We start from the raw sequence: 15,958 nt of genomic DNA on the forward strand, positions 1-15,958 counted from the left end.
TGCATTGTCGAGAAGTAACCTGCAAGTAAGCATTTCGTTGGACGATGTATACTATGCGTATCCCGTACATACAACTAATTAAACTTGAAACAAATCTTCCAACGTTTTTCACCTAAAAGCAGGAACAGCACCATCTAGTGGTCAGAACATGGTAATATCAGGATGTAGGGACATAAACCTAACAACTTCAATGATACATTTTTCTGAACAGGGCCAAAATAAATATACACAAATTCACTGGGAATACATTGCATAGGATGAAGAATCAATACTCCGAGCCGCAGCTCCATAGTACTTGTACTAGAGAACTGATACTACACTGAACAAAAATATAAACACAACATGCAACAATTTAAAATATTTTACTGAGTTACAGTTCATATAAGGAAATCAGTAAATGTAAATAAATTCATTAGGCCCTAATCTATGGATTTCACATGACTGGTAATACAGATATGCATCTGTTCGTCACAGATACCTTAAAAAAAAGGTAAGGGCGTGGATCAGAAAACCAGTCAGTATCTGGTGTGACCACCATTTGCCTCATGCAGCGTGACACATCTCCTTCGCATAGAGTTGATCAGGCTGTTGATTGTCGTCTGTGGAATGTTGTCCCACTCCTCTTCAATGGCTGTGCAAAGTTGCCGGATATTGGCTGGAACTGGAACACGTCGATCCAGAGCATTCCAAACATGCTCACTCAATGGGTGACATGTCTGGTGAGTATGCAGGCCATGGAAAAACTGGGACATTTTCAGCTTCCAGGAATTGTGTACAGATTATTGCGACATGGGGCCGTGCATTATCATGCTGAAACATGAGGTGATGGCGGCAGATGAAAGGCACGACAATGGGCCTCAGGATCTCGTAACGGTATCTCTGTGCATTGAAATTGCCATCGATAAAATGCAATTGTGTTCGTTGTCCGTAGCTTATGCCTGCCCATACCATAACCCCACCTCCACCATGGGGCACTCTTTTCACAACGTAGACATTAGTAAACTGCTCACCCACACCACGCCATTCAGTCTGCCATGTGCCCGGTACAGTTGAAACCGGGATTCATCTGTGAAGAGCACACTTCTCCAGCGTGCCAGTGGCCATCGAAGGTGAGCATTTGCCCACTGCAATTGTTTACAACGCCAAACTGCTGTCAGGTCAAGACCCTGGTGAGAACGACGAGCATGCAGATGAGCTTCCCTGAGACGGTTTCAGTTGTGCAAACCCACAGTTTCATCAGCTCTATGGGTGACTGGTCTCAGACGATCCCACAGGTGAAGAAGTGGGATGTGGAGGTCTTGGGCTGGCATGGTTACACGTGGTCTGCGGTTGTGAGGCCGGTTGGACGTACTGCCAAATTCTCTAAAACGACTTTCTCTAGCTTATGGTAGAGAAATGAACATTACATTCTCTGGCAACAGCTCTGGTGGACATTCCTGCAGTGAGTATGACAATTGCAAAACTTGAGACATCTGTGGCATTGTGTTGTGTGAAAAAACTGCACATTTTAGAGTGGCCTTTTATTGTCCCCAGTACAAGGTGCACCTGTGTAATGATCATGCTGTCTAATCAGATATGCCCACTAAGGTGGATGGATTATCTTGGCGAAGGAGAAATGCTCACAAACAGGGATGTAAACAAATGTGTGCACAAAATTTGAGAGGAATAAGCTTTTTGTGCTCATGGAACATTTCTGGGATCTTTTATTTCAGCTCATGAAGTATGGGACCGACACTTTACATGTTGCGTTTATATTTTTGTTCCGTATATCTACACATTGTTGGGGATGGATTGGTGTGTGGTGTACGTGGTTGGCTTTTGTCAATTTCATTGGATTCCTCATGTCTAACTCCTTGTTAGAAAAAAAAGTTTGTACAACTCGGATGTCAGGTACTCTTTTATTGAATAATATATGAATCCTATTCATTAAAATAGCCAATTTGTATACAATCAATTCACTAAATTTTTCAGAGATCAAATGATATTTAAGTAAAATAATGACGCAGGAATGCTAATCTTATCTGTTTCTAACTGCAGAAACGAGTTCAGAACAATCTGGTTAAGCCTTGAATGGGTGTCGAAATCCTCTTGTGCTTTCTGAGGTAGAACAACCCAAGAGAGAGGGCAATATAGCACAGTCCATTTGGCCCAGCAACGAGGCGAAGAGAGGGCTGGAGGGGGGCTTGACTGTTAAAGAGGAAGAGGTGTTAGGGTTGGGACAGTAAATAAGATATGAAGAGGCACAGTGGTTATAAAAAATAGTCTTCCTAAACGTTCCGCTTCAAGGGGTCAATTTTGGGAGATTCAGTAGCTCGGTAATGTGCTGAAGTGATGTCATAAAAAAAAACAGTTTTTACCTGTGGAGATTAACATGGCTGCCCGATATCTCTGTGTGTCTATAGAAAGCTGAGTGGTACCTGAGGCGCCATAAGCAGGAGCTGGAGCTACTGGTGATTGGCAGTGAGAACATGCACGTGGAATTTACAGAGGGGGTGAGTACAGTACATTGATGACAAATGGAAACTTAGCCTCTTATTTGAACTTTGTTGGGCTGTCTCTGATACTTGTGAATGGCTTCCATGACTACTGAAAGGTCAATTGGGGGCGGCATTTCTGGTCCTGTTACTGGAACAAGTCATTTTTGAAACAGGGCACAAAAACGAGAGCCAGCGCTGGGGCCAGATTACTGATTTAGGATCAGTTTTGCTTTTTAGATCACAATTAATAAGATTCAATTGAAGGGGGGGGGGGGTCTGATCCTAGATCAGCACTCCTACTCTGTGACACTTGTTGATGCATACTGTCTGTAGGACAGTAACAGGTGCCTGGTAGTTACACCGTTACGTCCGCAGTACACAGCACCACCTTGAGGCGATGATGGAAAACCATTGGTGCTCCAGCTTTTCATTCATGTACTTTTTGCACTTTAATCCTTCTGGATCTACATCTGTTCCACATAGTTGTAGTATAGATTAGTATATATATTATTATATAAGGAGTGTTGTATATAGTATATACACTGAGTGTACGAAACATTAGGAACATGACATAGTCCAGGGGTGTCAAACTCATTCCACGGAGGGCCTAGTGTCTGCAGGTTTTTGGTTTTTCCTTTCAATAAAGCCCTAGACAACCAGGTGTGGGGAGTTCCTAACTAATTAGTGATGTTAATTCATCAATCAAGTACAAGGGAGGAGCGAAAACCCGCAGACACTCGGCCCTCCGTGGAATGAGTTTGACACCTGTGACATAGACTGACCGGTTGAATCCAGGTGACGGTTATGACCCCTTTTGATGACACTTGTTAAATCCACTTCAAGTCATTTTAGCGGCCCCTCTCTTGACAGTGAAGGTAACAATTAGCAGTTTCACAGGTAATCTCCTGCAATTCTACACATTTTGCCATAGGATGGAGGCAAACGTTTGCATATGATATCCTTTTTAATATGATAACTGATGGTCAATGGGCCCCGCCCACATTATGCTAACTACAAGTTTAGATAGCTGGCCACTAGACTAATTTACCAATCGAAAACAATTAAGCTGACATGGGCTAATTGGTGACTGCTGATGCACAACCAAATTTCAAAATGGTACCTGGTGTATTCTACTATTTTAACTCTCAGCAGGAAGCTGAGACCCAGACTGAATTCCTAAAAAATATATAGACAGTACCAGTCAAAAGTTTCGACACACCTACTCATTCTAGAGTTTTTCTTTATTTTTACTATTTTCTACATTGTAGAATAATAGTGAAGACATCAAAACTATGAAATAACACATATGGAATCATGTAGTAACCAAAAAAGTGTTAAACATATCAACATACAGTACCAGTCAAAGGTTTGGACACACCTACTCATTCAAGAGTTTTTCTTTATTTTGACTATTTTCTACTTTGTAGAATTATATTGAAGACATCAAAACTAACAGACATCCCGCTAAGCGTAAACCAGATGGGATGGCGTATTGCTGCAGAATAATGTAGTAGCCATGCTGGTTAAGTGTGCCTTGGAAAATAAAAATAAATAAATCACTGACAGTGTCACCAGCAAAGCACCCTCACACCATCACACCTCCTCCATAGTTCATGGTGGGAACCACACATGCAGAGATCATCCGTTCACCTACTCTGCGTCTCACAAAGACATGGCGGTTGGAACCAAAAATCTCAAATTGGATTAATCAGACCAAAGGACAGATTTCCACCAGTCTACTGTCCATTGCTCATGTTTCTTGGCCCAAGCCAGTCTTCTTCTTCTTATTGGTGTCCTTTTGTAGTGGTTTCCTTGCAGCAATTTGACCATGAAGGCCTGATTCACGCAGTCTCTTCTGAAGAGTTGATGTTGAGATGTGTCTGTTACTTGAACTCTGTGAAGAATTTATTTGGGCTGCAATTTCTGAGGCTGGTAACTCTAATGAACGTATCCTCTGCAGCAGAGGTAACTCTGGGTCTTCCTTTCCCGTCATGAGAGCCAGTTTCATCATAGCGCTTGATGGTGTTTGCGACTGCACTTGAAGAAACTTTCAAAGTTCTTGACATTTTCCGGATTGACTGATCTTCATTTGTTATTTCATAGTTTAAGTCTTCACTATTATTCTACAATGTAGAAAATACTAAAAATAAAGAACAACCCTTGAATGAGTAGGTGTGTCCAAACTTTTGACAGGTACTGTATATATTGGTGAAATTGGTACGTGGGCCAACAAAAGGGGGCAGCCCATCCCTGATTCAGACAATTGAGACATGGATTGTGTATGTGTCCCATTCAGAGGGTGAATTGGCAAGGCAAAATATTTAAGTGCCTTTGAACGGGGTGTGTCAAAAACTTCAACACTGCAGGGTTTTTCATGCTCAACAGTTTCCCGTGTGTATCAGGAATGGTCCACCACCCAAAGGACATCCAGCCAACTCGACACAATTGTGGGAAGCATTGTAGTCAACATGGGCCAGTATCCCTGTGGAACTCTTTCGACAACTTGTAGAGTCCATGTCCCGACGAATTGAGACTTTTCTGAGGGCAAAAGGGGGTGCAACTCAATATCAGGAAGGTGTTCCTAATGTTTTGTCCACTCAGTGTAGGTTTCCTTACTATGCCTGTAATATGTGGTTGTCTTACCTAGATACCTTAAGATGAGCGCTCTAACTGTAAGTTGCTCCGAACAAGAGCATCCGCTAAATGACTAAAATGTCAAATTCTGATCTGTCAGTGTTTTACCTTGTCTTGTAGCATTACTGGACCAGCACAGGTGGAAGAGAGGATTCGAACAGGTGAGCAAAACCCAGAAATATCCTCTTGGAAATGTTAAAGTGTTCAATAGTTGTCCCATGGAATGTCCTGTATATTAATGAATATCAGATGTGTAGTTCACAAGGACAACACTGTGTCAGGTAGATAGTTTAGACTCAAGTGATTCTTTTCACTTATAGACAATAATAAATGAATGAAAACGCTATTATATCCTGTGTCGTATTTGACTGTAGTACCTCTGCTTTGTGTGGTATACACCACTGACATCTATGGGATACTTTCAGTATGGCGTGCATCTTGTATAATCTGTTGTGGAAAGAAAAAATATATAAAAATAGTTGCACACTATATATGCTCCCAATAAATATTATTTTGGGTATTTCAATTACTTTCAAAGACATTTCAGAGAAAGTATTTTTATATGTATATTTTTTTTTAAATACAAGTAAAATACAAGTATACAAGTAAGTTGAATATCCGAATATAGAAGTAGGCGATTCGGCCACATTATTTGAAAAATACTCAGACAGAAAATAAGTATTTCAAATACAAAGACTTAAATACACATGTATTTGTCTGCTAGCCACTTCCGTAGATGTAACATAACAAGACACTGAAGCCCTACCGCAGCCCGAATGATTGTCTCTGCCTTGTTATAAGCATTTACTGTCTGCCTGTTTATGTGGCTCCATGCTCTGTTCTTGCATTCCCCCAGGATCCCCTCTGGTACAGATGGATGGATGGAGTACGTACCCATCTCAGAGAAGAAGAACTTCACTCTGGCCCCACCACAGGAGCTCAGAGAAGGTAGGACATCCTCTGTTCTCGACACCAATGCTTTTCCAACCTCTCCTCGGGGACCACCAGACGTTTCACAATTTCGTGGTAGACCTGAACTAGCACACTTGATCGGTTGACAATGTGTGCTAGCTCTAGATGAGTTGAAATACATGGAATGGCTTGACTCTGAGGAGAGGTTTGTAGGACTGCAAATAAAAGCGAATTTTGATTGAACTAACCCATGATGTGATGTGTAAACAACTTGACAGATGAATGTGTTCCAGCATAGATGAGTTAACACTTTGCCCTCATCCTCTGTACTGGTGTGTGTGTTTGTCTGCGTGTGTACCGTAGGAGGGCCCTTGGTGTATGACAGTGTGCAGCTGGTCCAGAACTCAAAGTCCCTGAACGGAACTCAGAGGGTTCTTCTGGATGATGTCATATCTGTGGACGAGTGTGCCGAGCTCACAAACCTGGCCCATGTAAGTCGGCTGCATCTTATATTTGGTATTTTTGGTATTTTATTAGGATCCCCATTAGCTGTTGCGAATGCAGCAGCTACTCTTCCTGGGGTACACATGAAACATGACAAAATACAGAACATTAATAGACAAGAACAGCTCAAGGACAGAACGACATCCAAATATTCACTATCATGAATTGTACTGTGTATAAACATGCATTTCAATTGATCGCTGTTTAGTGTGTTGTTACAGGTTTACAGTGAACACTATGGGCCGGGTCCCCAGACACATATTAGGCCTAATCCTGGACTGAAAAGCGCTTTCAATGGAGTATTCTCCATCAAGTATGTTTTTTAGTCCAGGACGAGGCTTAATCCGTGTCCAGAAAACTGGCCCTTCGTGCACTTTGTGAACACGGCCATTGTTTGGTACTTGATAAATGCATTTCTAGAATATGAGAGCCGGGGGTTCAGTTCTCTTGTTTGGTCTACAGACTGTCACTATGGCAGGAGACGGATATCGAGGGAAGATGTCTCCTCACACTCCCAACGAGAGGTTTGAGGGAGCCACTGTGCTGAAAACACTGCAGGTAAGCAAAGCGCCTATACATAGACACAATGGAGAAGATTAAATGAACGTCTGTTTGAAACCGCTTGATTCGTATTGCCCTTTTCACATAACAATCTCTCAGTATTGCTCGTCTCAAAGTTATCAAAAGTCACTCTTTCAGTACCTTAGTAGGCAACTACATCATATTTTTGGTTCCTTATAAGCAGGGATGCAAATTAAAATACCCTGCTAGCCTGAGGCTAGTATTTTTCAGACTGGGCTAGTAGAATTTTTTTCCAAACAGACTTTGGAAAAAGTGGCGAGTGTCACCCGGGCTAGTAGAAGTTGCAGTCTACTAGCCCGGCTGGCCACTGCCATTCTATCCTTGGAAACATGCTGGGGGAATATTTAACCATACTGTGTGTTACCCTGCAGTACGGCTACGAGGGCCGTGTCCCATTGAGGAGCGCTCGTCTGTTCTATGATGCCAGTGAGAGGGCCAGACGCATCATCGAGTCCTACTTCCTGCTCAACTCAACGCTCCACTTCTCCTACACACACCTGGTGTGCCGGACCGCAATCAAAGGTGAGCCAAGTCACCAATTTACTTCCTGAATTGACTTAATTTAAATGGAGTTATGGCATCATTATATCATTATCAACCTTTCCTTATAGTGTCATACAAAATTGAGCATTATGTGACAGAGTTTGAGCATGTAGGTTTAGTCAAATTTGGTTTAGTTTGCCTCTTTGTTGCTTTAGTAAAGTTCATCTCTGTTTTGTGCTGTTTTGGGGTTAATAAAGTTGGTCTCTGTTTGGGTTTAATATAAGTTTTATGTCTGTTTGGTATAGGGCAACAGGACCATAGAAATGACCTGAGCCATCCCATCCACGCTGACAACTGTCTGTTAGACCCAGAGGCCAACGAGTGCTGGAAAGAACCACCAGCCTACACCTACAGAGACTACAGGTTACCACCTAGCTCTGGTCCTTCATTTTTCCGTGATGAATATATATTTCAAATGCAGTTACGAAGCAGCTTAGGGCACAAGCTCTGGTCCATGGCTACGCTGCCTCCTAACAACATTGAAACATATTTGTGCTATCAATGGCACCATATTATTACCGTTACCTAGTGTTAAATAGTCATGGCTAGAACACATTTTCAATGGTTCTCATTGTGTCCTAAGTGCTCTGCTGTACCTGAATGGAGACTTTGAGGGAGGGGAGTTCATCTTCACAGAAATGGACGCCAAAACAGTCACAGTGAGTCCTCTCCTGAGAAGGGAAATCTTCTTTTTTTTTGGAAGAGTGAAGTGATCAAAATGTCGCATATCATTGTTATTGCCCGTCTTTTCGGACGTTTTTTATTAGTCTTACCGTCTTACCCTTTCTTCGTACCTTTGCATGGCACTTTTCTGTCGTTTGGAGCGTCGTCTAAATAAAGTTGGAATTTCCCACGTCCAATGTGATCCCGTTTCCACCACGACAGTCAGGTACTGACCCTGGTCTCCCCCCTCCTCCGTCCCCTCCTCCCCTAGGCACAGGTGAAGCCAAAGTGTGGTCGTATGGTGGGGTTCTCGTCTGGCGGAGAGAACCCCCATGGAGTGAGGGCTGTCACCAGGGGGCAGAGGTGTGCAGTGGCCCTGTGGTTCACCCTGGACCCCCTCTTCAGAGAACTGGTAAACACTACAGCCATGGCCCTATCATAATGTCTTCTATGATTATGTCTTTCATAGAGACACATGTATAGAGTATAGTACATCATGTTATGTACAAGATGTTTATAATGGCTATTGATTTAGGAATATATTTATTGCTATTTAGTTAGGAAGATGATTATTTCGGGAAGATGTTTATATCACGATACATAACTCCTCCTCTCTTTTCTCCCTCTCTCTTTCTCCTCTAGGAGCGCCTGCAGGCAGATGAGGTGATGCAGGCACTGGACAACCAGAGCAGCCAATCACAGTGGGACACAAGCCTCAACATCAACCCCAAAGACGAGCTGTAGTAGTCAGCCGGCGCCCAAGCCCAGCACCCCCCAAATCTTTATATCTATCTATTTATTTAATGAAGTTTGGATCAGAACAATTTTATTTTTGTACTGTTTGAAGTGCAAGGTTATATAGTTGTTTGTGTTGTCGTCGTGGCTTTTAGTCTGTTGTTGTGATTCTTTTTCTTCTTCTGTACATACCAGTACTTGAGTTCACGTTTGGGTCTTTGTTTTTCTTTCCATTGACTCTCTCTCTCTGTTGGGGTGAAACCCAGTCATTGTGCCTCACACTTTATAAGGTCCAGTTCACTTTGTGATGACTTTATAAGGACCAGTTCCCTTTGTGATGACTTTATAAGGTCCAGTTCACTTTGTGATGACTTTATAAGGACCAGTTCACTTTGTGATGACTTAAAATGCTCAGTTCCCTTTGTGATGACTTTGTGTAGTGTGCGGGTTTGCACACAAGATTGTTGCAATACAGACCTGTCATACGTATGTACAGTTCTTACTGCACTGTGAACAAGCGACAGAGAAGAACAGCAGTTGACATTGTCGTTTCTCTGTTATAGAAAAAAGAAACGGGCTGTTTATAACGTTTAAAACATGCACTCATAAAACCATCGGTAGTGGGATTATCTCTTTCGGGCGGTGTAAACACAGTTAATATGTTTCATCTATTTAGTCATTGAAACATTGGCTGGAATATATACATTCACCGAGAGAAAGAGGTCAGGCATTTCTTTACAAACAGGGAGCTATAATCCCTTTTAGTGACTGACAATAATGATTGAACTGGTCTGTCACTATTTTATTGTGCACTTTCTTCTTGTTTGTAGTGTGAGAAAGAGACACCGTCTTCATGACTCACGTTCCCTCCCTAGCTCTGGTCCATGGCGTTAGCAAGCCTTGGACCAGAGCTAATGCCTCCCGTCAATTGTAATCAAACGCAGGGCAAGATAAGTGTTTACAAGTTAGCTGACACACGGGCATGGAGTGTGTGTTTTTTTGTTGTTGTGTGTTTTATGTGTCTGTTTTAAAGATAGACAGCTGCTATTGCAATTGTCGGCATTTGATATTAGAAGCTTTTTAATAAAAGATGTCATTTATTCCTGTTTAAAGGAATTCTTATAGGTGTCCTTTCCTTTCGAAACTTCCTCATTTCATGGGTCAAAATAGACAGACAGGCACACACACTGTTAAAATCCAATGGAAAGAAAGTGCCTTGTGTACTATGATATTTCAATGATACAACTGCTAACTATACGTAACTTATCCATTTTAAGTTAGATTAGGGTTTTAATCTTATCTTTTGAGAGGGAGGATGGCCACTGACTAATATTTAAATATAAATTGCTGTAGCACAAACAAATTGTTGTATCCATCTCTTTTGTTGTTAATGTGTACTTATAAATTAAAAAGACAATATTTCATAAAATAACTTAAACCGTGTCCTTTATTATTTGGGAATGTGTAAATTGTTTAACATTTGGGAACACATTGTCTATTGGTTCAGTTGTAACCAACATTTGATGAAGTGGTTTTACAAAAATGTATTTGAAAATCTATACATGAATACGACTATAACGAAATGGATCTTAAATATCAAGATAAACATAGAGGTGAATTATTTATAGTACTGACTGTTCCAACTCCGGATTTTCTCAATACAAATGATATATACAGTATCAAACCATCTTTCCTTTTAAATCTCTTAGCATCTATAGTCAGTGCATTGTCTCAAATCAGATAGCCGCGGGAAGTAGGGGTGTTGAGGGTGCTGCAACACCCACTGAAAAATCGGGAAAAAATGCAATATTAATAAATTATTTTACATTTGTTTAGAAGAAGAAGAGAAAAATCTCACAAAATTAGTGCACTGGGCCTTTTACTAGTCCTGTATTAGCGGACCGATACAGCCGTCTGTAGCGCAGGCACACACAAAAAAACTTTGCAGCACCCCCACTCTCAAACATCTTGAATGAAGCCTTAGAATGACGCCCTCTGACGGAAGACAATGTGGTCAGTGTAGATGCCACTACTACAAAGGACCTAACTTAAGATAGATTTAAGGATAAACCTAAAAACACTCAGTGACAAACGATTTATAAAGGCATTATGGTAACTGGCAATATGGCTACCCACACCCAGACTACCTACTAGCACTGCAGGCATTGGTGAGCTCAATGTTTTCTAGTAGGCTAGGTTAAAGTGCATCAGCAACAGAGAGGAGGCTGTTGACTATGTAGAGAACAAGTGCCAGTAGGCCTATAATCACATTCTGTATAAATATTTGTTGTCACACAGCTATTGAACCAGTCACCTTGGTTATAATCATTCATTTGATGAAATAATCTCTTTATGTACTGTACACAGTGAGCACAGGATAGATCCCCGACGCCTGATCAATTCGGGACCCTTAGGAGTTGTGCATGTTTTATGAAGTAACGTCGAAGAAAACAGAACTTCGGAGGTCCTAAACGGATCATCTGTGACAAATGAAAAGGTAGAGAATAAAACCCTTCTTTCAACAGTGCTGATCCCATCTAAAGATTCACTTTCAGTAAAAATGCCTCATTTAAAGTTGTATGCTAGTTGATACTGGAACAGAGCCTAGATTTCTTTGGTGATTCCCCTCTCCCTCAGGCCTCGCCCACACTGAGATTTCGTTTTTTCGGGTGGAGACGATGATTTTTCAATGGGAGTCATCCAATGCAGGATGAATGACAACGGAGCTGATTGTCCCCCCAAAAAAGTATTTTTTCCTTGTGAAATCCTTGTGAAAAAGTGAAGATTAGTTGTACTTTTATAGAGCAAATATTGACAACTAAGTCGTATACAATTTCATCCGTGTTCATGTGTCTCTGTGTACCCGTACCCTTAGCTTTGCCCAGATCTCGACTATTTCCTCTCGAGGTATGATGTTGCGAATGGTGGGTTCAGAAGCGGTACGCCAGGTGCTCAGTGAAGCGGAAAGGCTTGGTCTCGTTGACGGTGCACAGGAGGTCCTGCATGCGCCGGGCGCGCCGCTCCTCAAACACCAGCCTGCGGGAGCGCTCTCTGGCCGCCTGCTGCTCCGCCCGCTTCTCTGCCCGCTTCCTCTTCAGCCACCTGAGGAGAGAGAGAGAGAGAACCGGACAAATTATTTGAAAGATCTTGAGTGTCCAGACCAGGGCTATCCAACCCGGTTCCTGAAGTGCTACCCTGCTATAGGTTTTAACTCCAACCCCAGTTGTAACTAACATGATTCAGCTTATCAACCAGCTAATTATTAGAATCAGGAGCGCTAGATTAGGGTTGGAGCGAAAAAACCTACAGGATGGTAGCTCTCCAGGAACAGGTTTGGAAAGCCATGGTCCAGACTATCTCCAAGGCCCTTCGACAGTAAACAGACATTCACCAAGCCGAGTAGGGACTCACAGTTTGAAGGCTCGTTCACACTCTTCTCGGTTGTGCAGGTAGAATCCACTCTCCTCCTCCAGCCTCTTCATCTCCTCCAGCTGTCTGTCTCTCTGCTGTTGTTCGTGTTTCCTCTGCAGCCACGACTTAAAGGCCTCGTCTGGGTCACTGTGCTCCCTCTGAGGGAGGCAGGGGACAGGGAAAAATCTAGTCAAAATGGCTTTCATTCACTATCCTACTTTCTTGGACTGGCTTTTCACAAGCTTTCTGGTGCAGTATATTCTATGATTGCACTAAAGACTATAGCAGTTTGGCATACAGATACCCAATAACAACTTTTTCATTTCTTTATAATACGTATCAGAAAATAACTTCCTTCCCTTTATTTATTAAATTATTTAAGCAAATAGCATGTACATTTAGCTGGAAGCACTGATTTCTGCAAAGTACTACTACAGTACAATTACAGTACTACTACAGCCTGTGCTTGTCGCCCTCTAGTGGCCTGTGCGTACCCTGCCATTACTTCTCTCCATCTCCTGGGCTCTGTAGATCCTCTTCTCCTCCTGCAACTGCTCCCTCTTCCTCACCAGCCATGCCCGGAACGCCAGCTCGTTCTCCTGACGCTTCTGCTCATCCTCCTCCCTCTTCCTCTGCTCCTCCTGAGAGAAGGGGCAGGGGGAGAGAGAGAGAGAGAGAGAGAGAGAGAGAGAGAGAGGTCGGGGAGATAAAGAGAGAGGGGGGGCAAGGAGGATCATGTAAAAGCAGAAGAGGGAGAGGTAGAAAGAGTTACACAGGAAAACAGACAAGGGGATTTATCTTTCATGATAAGCATTGGGACTTCCTGTGCTCCCCACCTCTCTGGCGAGCCTCTCTCTCCTCTCCTGTATTTTGTTCAGTAGCTCCTTCTGTTGGGGCGAGAGAGTGAAGGTGGCCTGCTGGGTAGGGGTACTGTTGGCCGACTGCACCCTGCGCTTGGTGCCCCTCCCCCCGCTGCCCCTCTGGCTGTGACTGGCTGAGTTGGGCCGGTTCCTGGGCTGGGCCGGAGGTCTGGGGGCGCGGTGGTGCTCGAACCCTATGGACATAGTGCTAGAGATGGGACGCAGCGGGGAGGATGTGGGGGTCTTGTTCGGGCTCAGGTCACTTGGACGGGAGGACGAGCGTGTGTTGTCGCTGGGGAAGCTCGCTAAAGGTGGCAGCATCAGGCCGCGGCTCTCTACCTCCTTCAGGCTAACAAGGTCAAACTTGCCATCTTTCTCCACCAGGACTTTTCCCTCTTTCCCCGGTCCACTCTGGCCAGCCTCTCCACCTCCACCACGACCCCCATCCTTGATCCCCTGCCCTCCTCCTTCCCCTTCCCATGGGGTGATCTTCAGCTCAGAGAGCTTCCCTGACACCTCACTCTCTACCAACATTTCCTTGCCGCTGGCCGTGCTGCTCACCTGCTCTACCACCCCCGTCTTTTGGGGGGTGCTGCTGTCTTTCTCGTACTCCAGCGGCGCCACCACCAAATCCACCAGCGTTTCTTTGAAGTGAAGGCGTCGGCGCCGAGTCATGTCCGGCGCTTCCTGGTCCTGCAGCTGCCGATTGGCTAACTGGATCTTCTCCAGGATGTACTTCTTCTCCTCTTCCGGTTGGTCTTCCAGCACCGGAGGGGGCGGTGCTACGGGGGATCCACCCTTATGTGGACTGTCTCGGTCGGAGTCGAACTCCAAAGGTTCCATAGGCGAGGGCCACCTCTCCTCCTCCTCTGCCTTCTCTGACTCGCTCGCCCACTTCTCCTCCTTCAGGCTTTTCTTGTCCTCCTCCCTCCCTCGCTTCTTCTCTTCCTCCTTCCCCTCCTCCTTCAGCTCCTTGTCTATTTCGGCCTCGATGTCCTCGTAGTCAGGTTCCTGTTGAGGAGGAGTGACGGAGTTCTATTCACCTGAGTCTCTCAGCAGACAGTGTGTCAGCAAACGATATGTTAATGAGGTACTTTGATACTTTGTGGGAGACATGACGACTGTGTGTATGTGTGTGCGGTTATCAATGTACCCAGTCCAGGGCCCTATAGCTGTGGCACAATGAAAGTGTCTGGATGTGTGTCAGTGGGTTGGATTTCACACACAGACACTGAGATGCAGGCACACGGTAACGTGACACCACAAACTGTGGGCGCATTTGAGCAGATCACTTTTGTCAAGTTGGTGACCATCGTTGGTCACCGCCTTCCAAAGTGTGTTGTATTATGGGGATAAAAATAGTCAGATTTGCGCTTACATGACGACTGCGTGAGCTTTATAAAAGATCAAAAGTCATGACATTTGGACTGCAAATTTATTTCTGCAGTTGCTCTTCACCAACTTCATCCTGCAGCCATTACCTGCATTGTGGGAGGCTCTATTGTCAACCAATCATTAGGGTGTTTTTGTTTGACTCACGTGATCATGACCAAAGACCTGACTAAAACAGGAACCAACTTTGCCTTCATTCACGTATAATTGAATGTGATATTTGAGGCTCTCTTTCACCAATTGATAGTACAATGTACACAACTATATTTACAGTTTGTGAGTGTGTGATATGGGGGTTGGAGACATGTTTACTTCGACATTACAAAGAAAAACTTTTATAAACACTGGCAACACTGCCATGTTGCACTGAGCCTTGCTGTTGGAAAACCACATCAGTGTCCGACTTTCGGCTGTCCCAGATGCACTTTCCCCGACTTCACTCCTTAACTTTTGTTTACAGTCGGTTGCTTTCGCCTTACTACTCAAAAGATCCCTGTGACATTTTCACAGGAAGTGGGCAAGTCGGGCGACCCAGCAGCTCACTGACCTACTTGGCCGTCGCTTCTGAGGTGCATTCAGTTCACTTGAACGTTTGTTACGTTGCAGAACGGTTTGTACTGAACGACACGTTTCCCCAAAACGTTGTTGTACGTTCTTGAATAGAGACTTTGAGGTACGTTTGCTCCCATTTAGTGGGTGTGGCAAGGTGTGGCTTGAAGCAATGAGTGACACAGTATTTAAAAGGCAGTGGCTATGCTGACAGCGTTGCCCAACCCACAATCCAACCCCTCCCCTATGTTCAACTGGACGTTCAGTACAGCACCGTTTCCGTTCAGTGGAACGTTCCAGAACATAAAAACGTACTGAACGCAGCCCTGGGTCCTCACTGATCAGCTAATCCCCGCTGACCTACCTGGTCGACGCTCCACCCGTCCTCGCTTATCAGCCAATCCCTCTGACCTACCTGGTCGACGCTCCACCCGTCCTCGCTGATCAGCCAATCCACACTGACCTACCTGGCCATCGTTCGTCCCCTCCTCACTGATCAGCCAATCCAGGTCCTTCTCAAAGTCGTCCTCATACTCCTCCTGGGTCCTAGTGCTCGTTGGCACCAGACTCATCTTCTCCAAAGGAATAGCATGAAGAACAATACAAGATCAACCGGAGCATTGTATATGCAGGGCCATTTGTGATGATAGCCCCAACATTATACTTCCAAGGGTATACATAAGTCCATTGTATTTA

General features: G+C 44.0%; 2 protein-coding genes across 2 annotated transcripts in view; one reads left to right on the top strand and one right to left on the bottom strand.

Moving 5' to 3' along the window:
• Positions 1-10,482, top strand: part of LOC120054624 (prolyl 3-hydroxylase 2-like) — a 96,827-nt gene extending 86,345 nt beyond the window's left edge. The window contains exons 6-15 of the mRNA XM_039002114.1: positions 2,403-2,492; positions 5,232-5,272; positions 5,968-6,059; positions 6,387-6,514; positions 6,990-7,085; positions 7,481-7,631; positions 7,898-8,015; positions 8,236-8,311; positions 8,587-8,727; positions 8,958-10,482. Coding sequence (XP_038858042.1) covers positions 2,403-2,492; positions 5,232-5,272; positions 5,968-6,059; positions 6,387-6,514; positions 6,990-7,085; positions 7,481-7,631; positions 7,898-8,015; positions 8,236-8,311; positions 8,587-8,727; positions 8,958-9,059 — 1,035 coding nt within the window. The 3' untranslated portion in view covers positions 9,060-10,482. The remainder of the gene's footprint in view (positions 1-2,402; positions 2,493-5,231; positions 5,273-5,967; positions 6,060-6,386; positions 6,515-6,989; positions 7,086-7,480; positions 7,632-7,897; positions 8,016-8,235; positions 8,312-8,586; positions 8,728-8,957) is intronic.
• A 6-nt stretch (positions 10,483-10,488) lies between these two features.
• ccdc181 (coiled-coil domain containing 181) lies at positions 10,489-15,834 on the bottom strand. The gene is made up of 5 exons (XM_039003060.1): positions 15,730-15,834; positions 13,298-14,242; positions 12,956-13,102; positions 12,462-12,619; positions 10,489-12,152 (listed from the first exon to the last, which is right to left on the bottom strand). The coding sequence occupies exons 1-5, from the start codon at positions 15,832-15,834 to the stop codon at positions 11,981-11,983; spliced, it is 1,527 nt and encodes a 508-aa protein (XP_038858988.1). The 3' UTR covers positions 10,489-11,980.
• Between the last annotated feature and the right edge of the window lie 124 nt (positions 15,835-15,958).

The sequence above is a fragment of the Salvelinus namaycush genome, chromosome 10 (assembly GCF_016432855.1).
Source record: "Salvelinus namaycush isolate Seneca chromosome 10, SaNama_1.0, whole genome shotgun sequence".
Taxonomy (NCBI): Eukaryota; Metazoa; Chordata; class Actinopteri; order Salmoniformes; family Salmonidae; genus Salvelinus; species Salvelinus namaycush.

Excerpts from the sequence above, each read along its gene's own strand:
- ccdc181 (XM_039003060.1), bottom strand. The coding sequence starts at position 15,834 with ATGAGTCTGGTGCCAACGAGCACTAGGACCCAGGAGGAGTATGAGGAC. Across the intron at positions 14,243-15,729 it reads AGGGGACGAACGATGGCCAG|GACAAGAAAAGCCTGAAGGA; the intron begins GTAGGTCAGTGT and ends GGGAGGGAGGAG. Across the intron at positions 12,620-12,955 it reads TGGAGAGAAGTAATGGCAGG|AGGGAGCACAGTGACCCAGA; the intron begins GTACGCACAGGC and ends TGCCTCCCTCAG.